At 46.6% G+C, this 18124-nt stretch overlaps 1 protein-coding gene across 1 annotated transcript; it reads left to right on the forward strand.

Annotated features, from left to right (window-relative positions):
• Positions 1 to 1067: 1067 nt before the first annotated feature.
• On the forward strand, positions 1068 to 17054 carry LOC119245302 (2'-5'-oligoadenylate synthase-like protein). The gene is made up of 6 exons (XM_037511525.2): positions 1068 to 1279; positions 5661 to 5934; positions 6968 to 7143; positions 11912 to 12159; positions 14450 to 14594; positions 16039 to 17054. Exons 1-6 carry the CDS (start codon positions 1085 to 1087, stop codon positions 16537 to 16539), a joined length of 1539 nt encoding a protein of 512 aa, XP_037367422.1. The 5' UTR covers positions 1068 to 1084; the 3' UTR covers positions 16540 to 17054.
• The last annotated feature ends 1070 nt before the right edge of the window (positions 17055 to 18124 follow it).

Here is an 18124-nt window from a genome sequence, read left to right on the forward strand (position 1 = left end):
CCCCCGTCCATTCTCCCACCTTCACTGATAAAGATGCTTATCAGCATGTTACTGAAAACTCATGTTAATAAAAACTCAGAAGTTGAAAATAACAATAATACCACTTTTGCTGTTTTCTCTGCTCACCATTCTCAAGTTTACACACAACCATCTATGGAGTGGGTATTATTATTAAACCCACTTTCTGCATAAATTTGTGAGGGTTAGAGAGGTTGACAGATGGTGAAGGACTGTCTGGCATTCAAAGACTGTTCTGTTGGACTCCAGAGTTCCCACAGCTCACCCCAAATCATAAGCCCACTCTCTCTTTTTTTTTTTTTTTTTTGAAGATGTATGTATGTATGTATGTATTTATTTATTTATTTATTTATTTATTTATTTATACAAGCACTGGGTACAGTCAGAAGTGCGGGAGGGTGAGAGAATTCACCAGAGTCAGAGCGGGGAGCAGAGCAGGCAGAAGGACCGAAGCACAATGCTGAGGGGAGCAGCGGGTGGCAGGAGAGGTCTGTGCGCCATGTGGGACCCTCCTCCGGTGGCCGGGGAGCAGCCGGGATCGAACCAGAGCTGCAGAGGCCGCGGGCAGCTTCGCAACCCAGCGCTCAACCGCTGCACCACTGGGGAGGGAGGCACAAGCCCACTCTCTTTATGAGCCTCATATTCCAGGATGGGGTGATTAGATCAACACACCATCCAACTCTGACCTATAAGGAGAGTTGCCTCATCCAGAGCCGAAGTCAAGCCAATTTCAGTTTCCAAACGTCATAAAAGGGAAATTCTACCAGCTGAGAATCGAAACCGACAGCAGAGAGTTTGGCTAGAAGCCAAGTCTGTTAAGGTGGCCCGAAGTTTTCCAGCCCCAGTGCAGTGTCCCCCAGTACCCCTGCTGTGACAAGGGATCTGCAAGAAAGGGAGCCCCAGGTCAGCCAGTCACTCCTGGTTTCCCCTTGGCTCTGGTCCTTTATCCCATAAGATGCTGGAGGTCAGCTGAAGAGGAGCCCCCTTAAAAAAGGGGTGTGTGCATCAGGAGCCAGATGAGCCTGTGGCCTTATATCTGCCCTGCAGTTGTACCCTTCAGACCGAGATGGCACTGCCCCCGGAGCTATATGAGATCCCTGCCTCCCGGCTGAACTCCTTTGTGGCCCAATGGCTGCAGCCCTGCCGCGAGTGGAAAGAAGAGGTGCTGGGGGCTGTGTGGACAGTGGAGAACTTCCTGAGGGAAGGCCACTTCCAAGGGGAGCGGGGACTGGACCAGGTGCGGGTGCTGAAGGTGGTCAAGGTAAGACTGGTTCCCTCCTATCCACAGATGAGGTGGGGGGAAAACCCAGCTGAGGGTCCATGTCCCTGCAGATTCTGGGGTCCTCTTGTCTCATTATCTCCAGCCCATGCTGCTGACATCTCAGAACACCCCACCTACCAGCCTGCACCCCACCTCACTGCTGCCTTGAGCAGAATGAGTCTGGCAAGGAAGTTAATAATAGTTGACTTTTGCGGGCACACTAACCAAGCCCTCCACGTATATTAGCTTTAATTTGTGCACCCTGTGAGGGAGGTACTATTCCTTTCCCATTGTAGAGAGGAGAAAAAAATGGAGGCTTGAGATTTAAAACCACCAAATGCAATGTAAGATCTCTGATTAGATCTGGGGTGGATAGCCCGCCAGTAGAATATAGTTGGGAAACAACTGGGACAACTTTAAATAGATCAAATAAGAGAACTATGGTTGGTTTTGGTGGTGAAAGAGTTTTTTAGTTATGGGGGGAAATACTGTTCACTGTTGGCCACAAATGCTAAAATATTTAGGGACAAAGTTCCTTGGCGTCTGCAGTTTCTTCTAAAATGATTTAATAAAACAAAGTTTTCTTAGTGGATGTTCAGAGAGAGGAGGTGACTTGCCCGATATCACAGCTAATGGTGGAACTAAGATTTGAACCAGCATCTATCTGACGCCAAAGATCCAACTGTTGCCACAGTATCAAAATTCAAGAGCACCAAAGCTAGACAGGTCCTTGAGATCCAACCCTGCCTCAACCAAGCCCTCATTTAAGTATGAGGGAAATTCGGGTTCAGAGAAGGTAAGAGACGTTCCAAAGTCACAGGCCGATGAGTAGCAAGGGCAAGAGCTACTTGCCTAGTTCCTTTGTTCCCTCTCCAGTGGCAGCCACAACAGGGAAGGATTTAGAAACCTCAGGCTCCCATTCCATCTGGACACCTGTTCTCAACATCTGGAAACTGTGGTTATATGATTTAGAAGTGAGAAACCAAAAGTTTTAACATTAGATAAGGCCTAAGTTTGACTCTTGACTTCTCCCCTGGCCAGTTGTGACCTTAGACTTCTCTCTTAAACACTCATTCTACTTATCTGTAATTGAGACACCATCCTCATCCTCAACATAGTATCCCTTTAAGCAAACGAGGCAGTGTAGGTTAGATTAGTGCATGACACAGGTTAAAAATTTTTTTTAAATCATGAATTGTTACTGAACCTTCCTTCTGAGCTTGGGTGCCAGCCTGAGGCAAGGAGACCCTTCCAGACCCCCGATAACCCTGAAAATAAAGAATGGGGAAGTCTAGGGACAGACAGGTGTTACAAACAGAATGAGTTTTGGCCACAGGATGTGGTATTTATCCAACACTCAATTTCTGCCCTTGGACCATAGCCACTTCCTCTCAAGACTACTAAATAATGGAAATACCCAAAGAGCAATGACTGATGAGAAGTAACTTTATCTGAAACCTAAACCTTACTCCCATCCCATCCCCAAAATCTAGTGAGCTGGGTTGGTCCACATTGAAAGGTTCGGCGCGGTAAAGAAGAGCCAGGCCAAGTTTCCTTGGGGGGAAGGGAAAGTTTATTGCTCCCGGGCGGACCTCACAGACCCAAGGCGGGGGTCAGTGGAGTCGCGCGCGTTGTCAGGGGGAAGCAGGGTTTTATAGGGTGAGGAGAGGTCAGGTGGGCTCGTTCAGCGGGAAAAGTTTGTAGGGCGCGAAAAGGTTCGTGGGGCAGGTAGGAGTTCTTTGTCTGAGAAGAGACTCGTGGGGGAAGGGGGGAGGCGCACCGCCTGAATCCTCCAGGCAGGTATCCGCATTCCTGCCCCCCAGGTGGGCTTCCTGGTTGACTCCTGCATTCCGGCCCCCTGCATGGACCTTTCACACATGAGTGAATGCTTGTCCTTGCAATTGAATTGGGTTTAAAGAGGTTTGAACTGAAGCAAGTTATGAGGTTGATTCTAGAATGTTCTTTCCTCTCCGTTTGGGTCTCACCACTGGGAAAGGCAGTTAAGGCACAGCCTTCGGGGGGAATGTGCCTTTCATCCACACACAGTGTCCCATTCCCTGGCCCTCTCACATAGGGAAGGATGTTGGGGAAAGAGAATGGGAAACAAAGGCAAAAGAAGATGGCAGAGTCCCCAGAAGCACGGCCTGGCTCATAGACTCGGGTCATAAGGCAGAGGAAGTGGAGGAACCCATGTCATCTGACCCTCAGTTTGACTATGACTCTTGGCTCTGAGTCCACAGCAGCCTGGTTAACCCCTGCTGCCTCAGCTTTCTTGTCCGTACATCAGGGCTAATTCTCACAGTGCCCACTTCATCAGCGGATGTGAAAATTAAAAGACACAAGAGTGTTCAACCTGAGACGACAGGATTCTATTGTGAGCAATGACCCCACTTGCCAGGAGAAGCAGCTGACCCGGGGGCTGACTCCCTGCAGGAGTTGCAACAGGGTGGTCCCCAGGAAAGGGGGAGGTTCCCTGCCCCACCCAAGGGAGGGTGGAGCTGAGCAGGAAGGGGAGAAGCTGGAGAAGAGACTAAGAAGGAAGCAGGATGGAGCCAGGAGACCTGGAGGAGGCGCATGGAGCCTAGAGACACGTAAAGAAACTGCGCTTGTCTTTTGGTCGTGGACTGGGTGACACAGATGTGGGTGAGACCTGTGGAGAGGTGACAATGGCAGCTTTTATCTTGATGTTGATTTTGCTCTTTTCCTTCCGGGCTTGTCCGGTTGTTTGTGACCCTTTTCTGTGGGTCCCCACTGGAAGATGCTTTAGACTTGTAGCAGGCTTTGGGGCCTTGTTCTGGGCCGATCCCATATGGATGGACTTTTACCCACGAGGGGACAGGTAACTTTGGGTGCTTCATTTAGAAACTAGACTCTTTGCCTTACCTGTATTGTTTCCTAGTTTTATTAAAGATCCTTCCCATTAGTCTCATGTGTTTTGTGTTGATGCGGCGGATGGCAGAACCCATTTAGAATAGGCAGGTTTGCGGGGTTTGGGCTGCCCCTCTCCCTGTCCTATAACAGAGTGACAAACCACCTGATGGCACAGGCGTTTGAGCTCAGTGCTGTGAACCTGTCTGCAGCCTCTGCAGCACAGGTTCGATCCCAGCTGGCCGGTGAGAAACTCAGAGAAACCCACATGGCACGGCAGACCTCTCCTGTCTCACCCGCTGCTGCCCTCAGCAGTGTATTTCAGTCAGTCTGCCTGTTCTGTTCCCCACTCTGTCTCTGGTGAATCCTCTCACCCTCCTGTATCCTGGTTCTTGTATGTATGAATAAATAAATTTTAAATAAAAAAAAAAAAAGAGGGAGGGCAGAGTTGCCAGGCTCTGTCCACCAGAGGCAGTCAGGACTGGAGGGCAGCCAGGACATCAAAAATGCCCTTTAGAAGTTTCAGCTCAGGCTTCTTCCTTTCAGAGGAGGAAACTGAATGCCAAGCAGCGCAGAGGCGCATTTGGTCAACTAGATAAAGAGGAAGAAAATGCCAGCAACTTCCTTGTGGCAGGCGCCATGCAAACTTCACCCACACTAACTCACTGGAGCCCAGTCCGATGACTCACGCACCAACACGACTCTCATTTAATAGATAAAGAACTAAGATCCAGAATGATCATGCAGCTAAGGAACAAGGGTGGGAGGAAGATCCAAGTCAGATGCCCAGTTACAGAGCCATGGCTCTTACCCACCAGCAATCCTGCTGCCCCCCCCCTTTTTTTAATATTTATTTATTTATTTATTTATACATGCACTGGGTACAGTCAGAAGCGCGGGAGGGTGAGAGAATTCAACAGAGACAGAGCGGGGAGCAGAGCAGGCAGAAGGACCAAAGTACACTGCTGAGGGGAGCAGCGGGCGGCAGGAGAGGTCTGCGCGCCATGTGGGACCCTCGCTGTGGCCCAGGATGGAACTGGCACTGCAGAGGCTGCGGGCAGCTTCGCAGCCCAGTGCTCAACCGCTGCGCCAGGGGAGGCCCCTGCTGCCCCCTTTTTAATGTCAGAAAACTACTCAGAATACTCACACACTACATACACATACTCTCTCTCTCTCTCTCTCTCTCTCTCTCTCTCTCTCTCTCTCCAACCCCAGGGGTAGACATGGCCTCTTTGGGATTGGTATTACTGGGCAGAGCGCTCTCAGAAGCTGCGCTGGGTGCTGGCTAAGAAGCCTGAGCCCCAGCATCAGGCAGGCTGGGTTCCAGCCCCAGCTCTGCCACGTGCCATCCTGTGTGGCGCAGATGAGTGGCTCATTCTCTTGATGTCTCAGTCTGCTCACCCATGGAGAGGGCAGTGGGCATGAATGGGGACCCGCCGTGTGGGGAGGCTGGGGACTCAGGAGCGCCTGGCCCCAGCAGCGGCCTGTGGGTGACCGCCTCTGTGTTGGGCAGGTGGGCTCCTTCGGGAACGGCACGGCGCTCAAGGACGTGGCAGAGGTGGAACTGGTGGCCTTCCTGAGCTGCTTCCGAAGTTTCCAGGATCAGGCCAATCTTAGCCAAGCCGCTCTGCACCTGCTACGGAGGGAGGCCTGGCGCTGCCAAGACCTGAAGGACCTCGGGCTCCAGAATGTGAGGGTGGACCAGGGAGCCCTCGTCTGCACCATCCAGAACTGGAGGATGGCAGAGCCCATCACAGTCACCATCATGCCTGCCTACAGGGCCCTGGGTAAGGGAGGGATGCCCACCCCACTCACTCCCGCCCTTCCCTCCTCAACTCCCCATCCACTGACCCAACTCTGTCAGTCAGCTTGGGAAACAGTTTTATCAAAGAATCTTGCAGATAGATGATTGCAAATGGTGGTAAAGGCCACAGGAAAGGAACTGGGTGACCACAGAAAGCCTGCTGGGGAAGAGCCTTCTCAGGAGGACAGTCAGGGGGAGGTGAGACACAGGGAGAGGAAGGAGTTGGAAGAACAACCAAGGGTGCCTCCCTAACACTTCCTCCAGGTGTGGGGTCCTGTCTGGGGTTTTCCCAGATACAAACCCCGAGACAAGGGTTTAAAGACAAGCAGTCCCAGGAAACACGGGTAAGAAAGTGGAGAGAGCCGGGCAGGGAAGGAGCATTGCCAGGTGGGCACAGAGCAAGCCACCTGTGGGAGCAGTGGGGCTCAGCCATATCCCAGGGGGATGTTGGAAGTTTACCCACCAAATAAATCCCCATCAGCCACGGACCAAGAGCTGCTTCTAATTTATCCTCAGGTGAAGAGTTCTTGGCCTGTGCTGTTAACCGTATAGGCCACAGCACCAACATCAGAGCTTTCATCTTGTGTGCCGGCCCCTATTAACCAGAAGGCTGCCAGAGTCACTCTGCAGAGGTGTCATGGGTCCCCACCTGAGCGACAGAGTGTCTGGATGCTTTCATGAGGTGCCACAGAACACACCCCTCTGTAAACGAGCTCTTTGAGCCCAGCTTTCTCTTCTGGAACTTGGTCTCCCTTATAGGTGTTGGGAGGCTCGATAAACAGCGAGAAAGAGACCCAGAAGATTAAGGGAAACCAGAGAAGACAAGAGTCCTTGGGAGGCCTGAGGAAAGGAAAGAAAAAAATTTGGGTTGTCCAGGACAAAGAGCCAGGCAAACCTCTGGCCCTTTCCACTCTGAGGTCTCAGGTTTCCCCAGAGAGACACTCCCAGGACTTAGCAGGCTCTCCCCAGGTACACCCCACCTGGCGCTTCCTCAGTGCCTCCCTCTCCCTCCCCAGGGCCTTCTGTTCCCAACTCGCAGCTGCATCCTGAGATCTACAACGATCTGATAGAGGCCGAGGGCTACCCTGGCAGCTTCTCCCCATCCTTCAGCGAGCTGCAGAGAAACTTCGTGAAACATCGGCCAACCAAGTTGAAAAGCCTCCTGAGACTGGTGAAACACTGGTATCTGCAGGTAAGGGGGCTGCCAGGACAGCCAGCAGGGAAGGAGGGGACAGGAGGGGGCGGAGAGACAGGAGCAGATTTGCCATCTCAGGAAACTGCTTCCAGGGCAAGTGGGAGGGAAGAGAAGGGACCCGCTGCCTTTTGAACTGTCAAGTGAAACAATGAAGACATGGAGACAGAGAGGGCTGGAGGAGGAGGAGAGGAAAATAAAGAACTTACAGTAGTTCAGTCAACAAGGACTTAAAATGCTCCAGTGACAGCCCAGTAATGTCAGTTACCAGGGTGCCCTGACTTAATCCCAGCTGGTTAAGAACAAACAGAAGGAGAAATTCATTAAATTCTACCCACACCAATTTCCCCTCCAAATGGCCGAGTTCCTGAGTACCATGACGCTTACCGAGTGGATACATGGATATATGTGGTAGTCACTGTTTAGATTTCACATGTGACTTTTGCAATAGTGCTGAGTGTATTTCAAAATATCCAGATGATCCAGAGTCATCTAAACTGAGGAAAGCAGGGCCTCCCCCAGTGGCACAGCGGTTGAGCGCTGGGTTGCGAAGCTGCCCGCAGGCTCTGCAGTGCCGGTTCGCGATCCCCGGCTGCCGGCGAGGGTCCCACATGGCGCGCAGACCTCTCCTGCCGTGCCCGCTGCTCCCCTCAGCAATGTATTTCGTCAGTCTGCCTGTTCTGCTCCCCGCTCTGGCTCTGGTGAATTCTCTCACCCTCCCGTGCTTCTGACTGTACCCAGTGCTTGTATAAATAAATAAATAAACCTTTAAAAATAAATAAATAAATAAATAAATAAATAAATAAATAAATAAATAAACTGAGGAAAGCAGACTCAGAAACAAACACAAAAATTAGCAGGGAAAAAATGTTTTCTTAGAAAATAAATAGGTCAATTTTTTTTTAACTGGCTCAGTGAGAAAAGAAGAAAGCAGACTGTCATTTTCTGACCGAAGTTAGTAAATTTACACTCTGCTTATGGTAGGAAAGCAACAATTTCCTTACATGGCCATCACACCAGCCAGAGTTGGGACCTATCTTCATACCACAGCAACGCCAAAGCTAAAGATGACGTTGTTTTTATTGATGAGTCAGTCACAGGAAGCGTGCCCAGGTTTTGTGGATTCGGAGAACTAGAACTAAACAGAATGGTTCATGTGCTTGCCTGCTTGGCTTGATGTCTGTCTGGTTGCTAGATGGCTTGGTTGCTAGGTTGCTAGGTTGCTGGGTTGCTTGGTTTCAGGCTACAACGTCTTTTTTTCCTTGTACAATCGCATTTATTTGTTATTTCCACAGAACATTATATTGGCCCATTCTGCTGAGGGGAGAAGCCACAGTAGCTGGCAATAGCTTGATAGCACTGAGATTTAACCCCTGTGCCACAGAGGCCCATGTCCTGATTCTTAATCGTGGGCTAAGCATACTTATATGAGTGAAATTTCTGGCATGAATATAAATTTACTTATAAATTTATTATTGATTTATTGATAAATTAATTTATCCATCTATCTTAGAAAGACAGACAAATTTTTCATTGAGCTTATATAAATACCACAGTCATGTAAAACAGACATTTTGAATAGTCACTATCACTCTAAAAAGTTTGTAAGCAAGGTCAGTTTATGTTCATTTTATTTTAAGGCCATTGTTCTTACAGAATAATTATCTTTGTTATTCTGGTTATTTGTTAATTATAATGTATGGTAGGATTTTTTTTTAAGATTTTTTTTTTTAATTCATTTATTTATACAAGCACTGGGTACAGTCAGAAGCGCAGGAGGGTGAGAGAATTCACCAGAGCCAGAGCGGGGAGCAGAGTAGGCAGAAGGACCGAAGTCCACTGCTGAGGGGAGCAGCGGGCACGGCAGGAGAGGTCTGCGCGCCCTGTGGGACCCTCCTCTGGTGGCCGGGGAGCAGGGTATGAGCCTTTCTCTGTGAATTTATTCCCAATACATTCCCCGCACTTTCTATCATGGAGTGGGGAGAAAGACATCAGTCTGCAGATAGATTGTATTGTAGCCAGACCATTCTTTTGTAAAATACTTTTTACATTTCCTTACATAAAGACAAAATGACCTAGTAGCTTTGGCTTTCCTACTTTAATTATGTGTTAAAAACAAACAGCATAAGAAAGCCCCACCAGACAATCAGCTCCTAATCTCATAAAGCTAATATCCCAAGTCTTGTGCACACTCACAGGCACACACACATTTCTGAGTGATTTAAATGCATCAGGGTGTGCATGACAATAGTAGTGAGGCTCCCAGGAGATAGGAGAATTCTTAAGACAAACAAACCAAAAGCATGAGAGGAAATACATACATTCAAATTCCTATCGAATATCACCCAGCAGAGAATAACTTCCTATCATCTGTCTCCCAGTAGGGACGACCAGATGGTTCAATCATAAAACCAGATTCACAGGTTGTTGTTATCCACAGGAACAAAAGTGAGCCCATACAAATATGAACAAAAGCCAGAAACTGACTTCACCAAGATCAGGTTTTTTTTTTGAACCTGAAATCTTACTTTTATTTCTTGATGCACAGAGTATGTCTTATGGGACTGCCCTGCTGTAATTAATATTATGGGGAAAGAAGTAAGGGCCCAGTTTCTAATTCTAGTTTTACAAAATATATGACCTTGAAATTACAATATCCAGAAACATCAAGAAATTTGAGAAATATGTTGTGAACAAATTGATCCAACTCAATAAACTCTGCCTCATTCCAGAGCTAATACTCCATGGCTACGCATGCATAAACATTGTTAGCTAACACATTTATCAGGAAAAGAATTTTTTCTTTTTTTAATACTATCACCATAGTCCCTTGTGCTGTTCCCCCTATGTTTTGACCCCCTCCCTCGCCCTCCCCTGCTGTTTGTCTCAGATCTATAGTTTGCCTGGTAGTTTTGTCTTTTTTTTTTTTTTCTCCTCTTACTCAAGATCAGTTCTAATCCAGAATCAGAAATAGAAATAGAGCTGGAAGAGAGAGACCACATGAGCAAGAGTAAAAGCTATTGCCACTTAAGAGAGGAGAAGAATCATCCTCCAGCTTGAACACGAGGCATGTTTGAGTATAAACAGTCCCTGGGTACACTTCTCAGGTGACACAGTTTAGTCAGTTTTGGAAATAAGTTCAATCTCAGAGGAATCTTCAACTGCAGGGAAAAAAAAAACTGAGATAAAAATCATTTATTAAATAAGAACTTGCAAGGGAAGTTGCAAGGGAATCAGACTGCAGAAGAAAAGGCTTAATCCAATAATATATATAGTAGATATTTGTATTTATATATACAATAGGATAGATAGTTAAAGAAAAAAATGATTACCAAGATTACTAGGTTTATGGTTAGTCTCTGTTGATGATGGAAAAATAATAATTTTATCACATGCTTATAACATCTAGTAAGGTCATGATATATTTTCAGACAGGAATTTGCAAAAGTCAGAGAAATCCAAAACATGAAGAAATCAAAGCAAATGCATTCATTTTTCCTTACATTAACATCGTATGATTACAAGCATTCCACATTTTATTTATCATCTTAGTTTTAAGAATATAAAACCTCAGTAGTACTGGAGAAAATAAATGAGCTTTCACTCTTAAAATTATAACTTTATTGATCAAGATTTACAGTATAATTAGGTGTGAATTCACAAAATGTTATGAAAACAAATTCACAAATTTTTAAATCAATTTGAACACCGTTAAAAATTATTTTAAAGTCACAGATAAAATTGTTTTTGTTAGTGAATCAGGCAGTAACTTCTAGGAAAAGCTCAAGGTTTTATTTATTTTGGGGACTAAGCTAGAACTAGATAAGATGACCCTGTTTTTGTTTGTTTCAAGGTGAAGGTAGGGGTGGTCCCCCTTTAACTGTAAGGTGATATAGATCTTATTTATAATGACCATAGGACAAGATGTTAATTTTGCTTCCACAAACTAAATAGCTGGATGTTAAATAAAGAAAAATTTTCATTTTCTAGATGAATACTAGAGAGGTTTTTAAGACAGCAAGTGCCTGGATTGAACTAAGGTGCTTTCCTTTGCTAGTAACAGAAAAAAAAAAAATTCAAACTGGCTTAAATTATGAAGAAAATTATCAGTTCCTGTGTGAAAACCCCTAAGGTGGGAAGGGAGTTTCAGGCTCTGTTGGTGAGAGCCCTGGCTCTGTTTCTCAATAATTCTCTCACTTTCTCTCTTCTATTATGTCAACTTGGTCCTCAGACTGGTTTCCCTTATTATGACAAAATGGCCACCGCTGTTCCTGCCCTTACACCCAACACCAGAGAGGGCTTTTTTTCAACCACTGCTAGAGAGATAACCCCCATGTTATCTCTCTGTTCACCGCAGAATCCCAGCTATTACCTAGTCCCAGAGTTCCCTCTCCCCACCCCCTCCCTTTAGCGAGGTAGCTTTTCATTAGGAAGAATCCTTTCTCTGAAGCCCAGGACTTTACAACAAGCTAAAATGGAGCTGCTTGGGCTGGGATACCAAAGGCAGAGCCCAATGTGCTCATAACTTGGGACACCTCTTCAGAATTCCATTCCAGGAGTTACCTCGAACATAAGAATCAGTGGACTAAGCCAGCCCTTTAATTGGGAGATGGGCAACCCCATTAAGGAGCTGAGAGCGAGGGTGACTTGGCCAAGATAGCACAGCAGCAGGTGGCAGAGCTGAGACAAGAACATGCGTTTCCCACTTTCTGGGCCAGTGTCCTCACATGGCATATTGGGGATTCTCTCTCTCCTTCTCTTGCAACAGTATGTGCGAGCCAAGTCTCCATGGGTGGAGCTGCCCCCTCTCTATGCCCTGGAGCTCCTGACCATCTATGCCTGGGAAATAGGTACACAGGAGAATGTGAATTTCGAGCTGGATGAGGGCTTTGCCACTGTGATGCTGCTGCTGAAGGAATACCAGTACCTATGCATCTATTGGACCAAGTTCTACACGTTCCAGCTCCAGAACACACGCATCAGCGACTTCGTCAGAAATCAGCTCAAAAAAGAGAGGTACTGAGCCAGCTTTCCCACAGAGAAAAAAGTATTAAGGAAAAAGGTGGTATTACACATTATTAAGTAAAAAACTGCACCCAAGATCTTATGCTCACATAGCTGACTCCTCAAGTCAGCACCTTTAAAATTGCCAGGGGCCTTGAGCTATTAGGCGTATCTATGCTTTTTCTTTTTTTTAAATCAACCTCATTAAAGTATAATTTACATACGATGCATACACATTTAAGTGAGGACCTGGAAAGTTCTGTGAATCATTTGATCTTTTATAGCAATTTTTTTCTTTTTATTGAGGTAAGGTTGATTTACATCACTGTATAGGCTTTAGGTGGACAGTTTCCCACCTTAGCGACCGTATATGTATATTTCACACCTCCCCACCTACCAAATGTCAGGTCATCCTTCACCACCAAATTATTGCTTCTGCACTTCTTCCCCACTTGTAACTACCATTTCGGTGTGAGAGTCTAGGGTTTGGATTTGGATTTGTTTGTTTTGTTTTGTTTGCTTGATTGTGTTTCTTTCTATATCTCCCACAAGTAAGTGAAATCATATAATGTTGTCTTTTTCCTTCTGATTTATTTCTCCTTAGCCTAATCCCATCAAGGCCCATTCAAGTTGTTGCAACTGGCAAGGTTTCAACCTTTTTTATGGCTGGGTAGTATTCCATTGTGTATATACACCACATCTTTATCCACGCATCCATCATCGGGCACTCGGGTTGTTTCCGTATCTTGGCTATTGGGACTAGTGCTGCAACAAACATATGAAGCATATATATCTTTTTGAATTAATGTTTTCATGTCCTTCAGATAGAGACCCAGTAGCTTATCCTTGTTTTTTAAGCTGCAACTCACCTTACCCCATTCTTTGCCCTCAGATCATTTCAGTGCTTTTGAAATGGTCTGAGCATAAGAAAGTGGAAAGGGTGGAGGGAAGTAAATATTGTTTAAAAATAAAAATAAATTTAAAAAAAAGAAAGAAAAAAAGAAAGTGGAAAGGATTGTGGAAACCCAAGTTGTTGCCCAGCTCTGCCATTTTCCCCACTTTGTGAGCCCCTGTGCCTTGCCCATAAAATATAATATTTGGCCGCTAGGAAAGCATATATAAAGGGCCTACGGTATCTAACCTCTGGGAGATATCAGATTGATGCTCAAATTATTGCACCCTGTCCACATCCCCTGGGCCTTCACCAACTCTGTGAAGTCTGGCTCAGTCTTCAGTTGTTGGTGCCTGCAGCCCTTGGCTGAGGGTTTTCCTCCCGCTCTGAAAGCAGCTTACCCAATGGTTGGTGGCAGTTGTTGGCTAAATTCCCCAGCTCCCTCACATCTCTGATGGAAGAAGTCTCTCTGGATCACGTGGCCTCTACTGTTTCCCAGAGTCCCCCCTGTCAGAGTAATCTCCAGTTGCCCACAGTGGTAACCATAACACAGCTGCTTTATTGGCTTCTTTCCCTTCCCCATCTTACTCTCCCACTCCCTAATTGGTGCTTCCTGGCAACTCCTTCCAAATAAATTACTTGCACTCCAAGATCCTTATCTTGGGATCTGCTCCTGGGGGGACCCAGCAGCAGAAGCCATTTTTATATTGGAAGCTCCAGGTCAGTATGATCAGTGTCACCAGAATGTCTATGGCCCCTTACGTGAGTTTTGGGTGCTATTTTACACAGAAGAAAAATCCAGTTTCCTTATGAAAAGAGGATACTAGCAAGGATGCCAAGAAACTTGAGGTTGGAAACTGCTGGGGCCTAGACAAGCCTGTAGACGCCTTCTCACGCTCTCGTGGCCCAGGTGCCCTCTCCCCTCAATGCTCTGCTTCTCTCGCCCACCTGTCCCGCAGCTCTCCTACTGCCTGTTGGTGAGGGACTTCCATCATCCCTGGTGCAAACCCCCAAAGGAGCCAGTCTGATCAGTGCACACAGGCCCTGCATGTTGGCCCCCAGCCTGGAGACAGCCTGGCACTGCTGCCAGACTCTTCCAGGCAGGAATGGTCCAGGGATGTTGGGAGGAACAAACACAGAATCCAGAGCATCCAGTTCTGGGTCCCCTGACCAGCATAGCTTTTGGGGTCCCACCCCCAAAATGTCTTGCAGACCCCTATTCTTCCCAAGAGAATTTCCTGGAAAAAGAATCATCTCCATTCCATTCTGCTATTGCTTTCCGCCCTCCAGCACTCACAACCCGGGACTCTGAATGTAGCGGATGCTCAGTGGCTTGAAATGAAGACTCTGGAGAAGGCTTCCTTCCGGCTTCCAAACAAGGAGCCTGATCACCCTCTTCCTGTGTTGCAGGCCCATCATCCTGGATCCAGCTGACCCCACCCACAACGTGGCAGAAGGATACAGATGGGACATAGTTGCCCAGCGCGCCAGACATTGCCTGAAGCAGGACTGTTGCTACGATGGGGAGGACCCAGTCCCCACCTGGGAAGTGAGGGTAATGACACAGCTCTGGACTGCCAGGAGCGTGAGACTGAGAATGAAATAACTATGTAGTATTTATGTTTTTACTCCTGCCTCAATGCAGCAAACAGGGCTTGCAAGTTAGATAGTTTAAGGCTAGTGAGCTTAGAGAAATTGTTTAACTCTCTGAGTTTCAGATTTCTTACCTCCAAATTCTTATTCCCTCACTCTATCCCTCCGCCTTTTTTTTCTGGTTCTTCATCCCATAACCTATCTGAGAATCAGTCCTGGTTCTGATCATTCTTTGCATGAGCTGAACCCAGGCAAATCAAGTCAACGAGCTCTACTGCACCAGCCCCAAGGTGGAGGAAAGGGGGCAACCATAGGATAGAAACAAGACCTGGTTAATGGGGGCTCACACAGGAGACGAAATCTCTAACGTCTGTGCTTGTAGCCAATACTGTTAACAATCTGTTTTATTCACGTAGTGCTTTACAATTCGCAAAGTGCTTGACGGGGACATCTTTGTAAAGTAGAAAGATCAAGTACTTTATCATGATTATCATCATCATTATCATCCCCATTTTGCAGATAAGGAACCCGAGTAACAGAGAGGTTAATTAACCAAAGTCACTCAGCTGAGAGGCAACAGAGCCAGCTTTCACACCCAGGAGTTTGTGGGGCTCTGGGAATGGAAAGTAAATGTTATCTGAAGTCACTGCAGTGGATTACTTGAAGAAGTTGAGGCTTGAAATGGGCCCTAAAAGCTGTGGGTGGATGTAGACACTCAAACCATAGGGCACTCCCCCTGGTAAAGGGTTAGGGCAAAGGGCTGAATGGAGATGGAGGCTGGAACAAAAGACTGGCCTGCTTGGAGCAAAAGGCAGAAGCAGAACAGAGCCTCTCTAATAAGGTGCAGAGATTACAAGCTGGGAAAGCAAATGAGACTGAAATATACATGCCTTTTGTTTTTTCCTGAGTAAAGAAAGTACCGTGCAAAGATTTTTATCTGGAAAAATTAGAAGACTTGGCAATGCCAGGCATACATCTGCTAGAGGTCCAGCCCTCCCCAGGAGCCCAGATGTTCTTCAGCCCCCAGGGAATCTCAGGCCCTTGAAGGTGGGCCCGGGTGTTAAAAGGACAGAATTTTGGTGAAGGTCCAATGTATGTCTGACCTCAGTCTGAATACCTGTTCTGCTGTCACTACCTTATGACGGTTGGTAAATTACTTCGCCCTGCTCAGCTCCATTGTGCTCTTGTGTAAAACGGGATACTCGTAGAACCAGTCCTCAGACTGAGAATAAGAGGCACTAAGAATCTGAAAAGTGTGTGACACGGGAACTAGAAGGTAGGTGGCATCCCCTAAATGTTTGCTGCTTTTGCTGTTGTTGGAAAGATAAGAACAGGTGAAGGGAACTTTTGCACATCAGACAGAGGAATATGGGCTCCACTCAACCCCTCTTTCCTCTCCTTTCCAGGGAGCACGAGACATCCAAGTGACGGTGGAGCAATGGGGTTCCTCAGATTTGACCCTCTGGGTGAACCCTTATGATATCATAAAGAAGATTAAAATTAAAGTTCAGCGGGCCTGGGGCTACTTCGACCAGCATCATCTGTCCTTCCAGGAACCGAGTGGCAAGAGGCAGTTCCTCAAAACCCACTGCTCCTTGGCTGATTACGGGATCTTCTATGACACTGACATCTGTCTGGAGGAGAATATCTCCCTTGAAATCCAGATCTTTGTGAAGAATCCTAATGGTGGGAGTCACGCCTATACCCTCCACCCCAACAGCTTAATCCTGAGCCTGAAGCAGCAAATTGAAAACAAGCAGGGATTGCTCAAAAATCAGCAACAGCTGGAGTTCCGAGGCCAGGTCCTGCAGGACTGGTTGGTTTTTAGGAACTATGGTATCCAAAACAATGACATAATCATGCTTTCCAGGAAAATAGCTGGAAAGGCTCTACTCCCACCCAGCTAGTTTCCTCTGGGAAACCTCTCTGTAGTTTCTACCTCTGACGGCACTCTAATCCTGGACTCATCCTATCAAGCCGTCCTTCCAGCTCTCTGTTGGGGAGGTCCCATGTCACAACCAACTTTGTAAATAGTTATCCTAGCTCTGCCAATAGAGGAAAGAGGAGAGATTTGAAAGATCAGACATACAAATGGACAATGGCCAGACCATATATGACAATAGAATCCTGACCACAATCTCTGCAAGTAGTCAACCCAAAACCATCAAGACTTGGTCAACAATTGACAGATTCCCTAATCCCCAGCCCCGCTTCCAACTTAAGATAAACAGAAAAAGCCAAATAAGCTCCCTAACCAGTCACTCAGGATGCCCCGCTTCTTGTTAGCCTACCTACACCTACCCCATGCCAACAACCTTAATCAGGATCTTTTCTGATCCCACTATAAAGCTTTCCCACTGCCATACCTGTCTTTAAGTCTCTGCTAAACACATGGGATAATGACTGACTCCCTTCTATAGAGAGTTGGGAATAAATAACCTTTATTCATTCTCATTTAGGTGTCCTTTGTTTATTTCCATAGTGCTAATGCCATCCCAGTTGCTATTGCTTAATCATTTGAGCCTCTCAACTCTGGAAGTGAAGACTATAAAGAAACTGAGACAAAGAGAGGCAAAGTCTGAACAAGCGAGGGTGACATAGTTGAAAGGTTCGGTGCGGTAAAGAAAAGGAGAGCCAGGCTAAATTTCTCAAAGGGAGGGAAAGTTCATTGCGCCCTGGGCGGACCTCACACACCCAAGGTGGGGGTCAGTGAAGCCATGCACGTTGTTAGGGGGAAGCAGGGTTTTATAGGGTAAGGAGGGGTCAGGTGGGAAGTTGGGCTCCTATAGCGGGAGAAAGTTTGTTGTGGGGGGGAGGTAGAGGTTCTTTGTCTGAGAAGAGACTCGTAGGGGGAGGCGGGAGGCTCATTGCCTGAATCCTCCAGGCAGGTATCCGCATTCCTGCCCCCCAGGTGGGCTTCCTGGTTGGCTTCTGCATTCCGGCCTCCTGCATGGACCTTTCAATAGTATAAAAAAATCCCCTCAATTCCTGAAGTACACATAACAGAGAGTGCATAATGGTCCAATGAGTTTAGGAAAATGTTAGCCTCTTTATTACCCAAAGACATCATGTGACCACATTGACACCAACCAATGACATTTCTTTTCCCCCCTCCCTTTTGCCCTGCTTTCTGGTAGATTTCTTACCATAGAATATAAACTGCACTTTAGAGGTGGTTCTTAACAGTCTCTGGGAAATGTATCAACAGTAACCTATTTCCCACCACTTTTTGCCTTCACAGTCAGAAAGTGTCTCCTTTCCATGGGGTAGACAGGCTGGTTCACCCCACATCTTTGTACCCTTTGCAATATTCGTACAGCCCACATTGTAGGTAGTGGCAAATTCTTGTTGTTGTTGTTGTTGTTGTTGTTTTTTAAAAAAGAAGTAAGTCACCTCTCTTTTGTAATAGAAAAGCCCAAAGTGAGAAAATTTGTTTCAACAAAAAAACCAAGTCTGACACTCTTAACTTAAAAAACAAAACATGAAGAAAAG

Source organism: Talpa occidentalis, unplaced genomic scaffold (genome assembly GCF_014898055.3).
Source record: "Talpa occidentalis isolate TD23 unplaced genomic scaffold, MPIMG_talOcc4v2.1 talOcc4.14, whole genome shotgun sequence".
Lineage (NCBI taxonomy): Eukaryota > Metazoa > Chordata > Mammalia > Eulipotyphla > Talpidae > Talpa > Talpa occidentalis.

Excerpts from the sequence above, each read along its gene's own strand:
- LOC119245302 (XM_037511525.2), top strand. The coding sequence starts at position 1,085 with ATGGCACTGCCCCCGGAGCTATATGAGATCCCTGCCTCCCGGCTGAAC. Across the intron at positions 1,280-5,660 it reads GGGTGCTGAAGGTGGTCAAG|GTGGGCTCCTTCGGGAACGG; the intron begins GTAAGACTGGTT and ends TGTGTTGGGCAG. Across the intron at positions 5,935-6,967 it reads GCCTGCCTACAGGGCCCTGG|GGCCTTCTGTTCCCAACTCG; the intron begins GTAAGGGAGGGA and ends CTCCCTCCCCAG.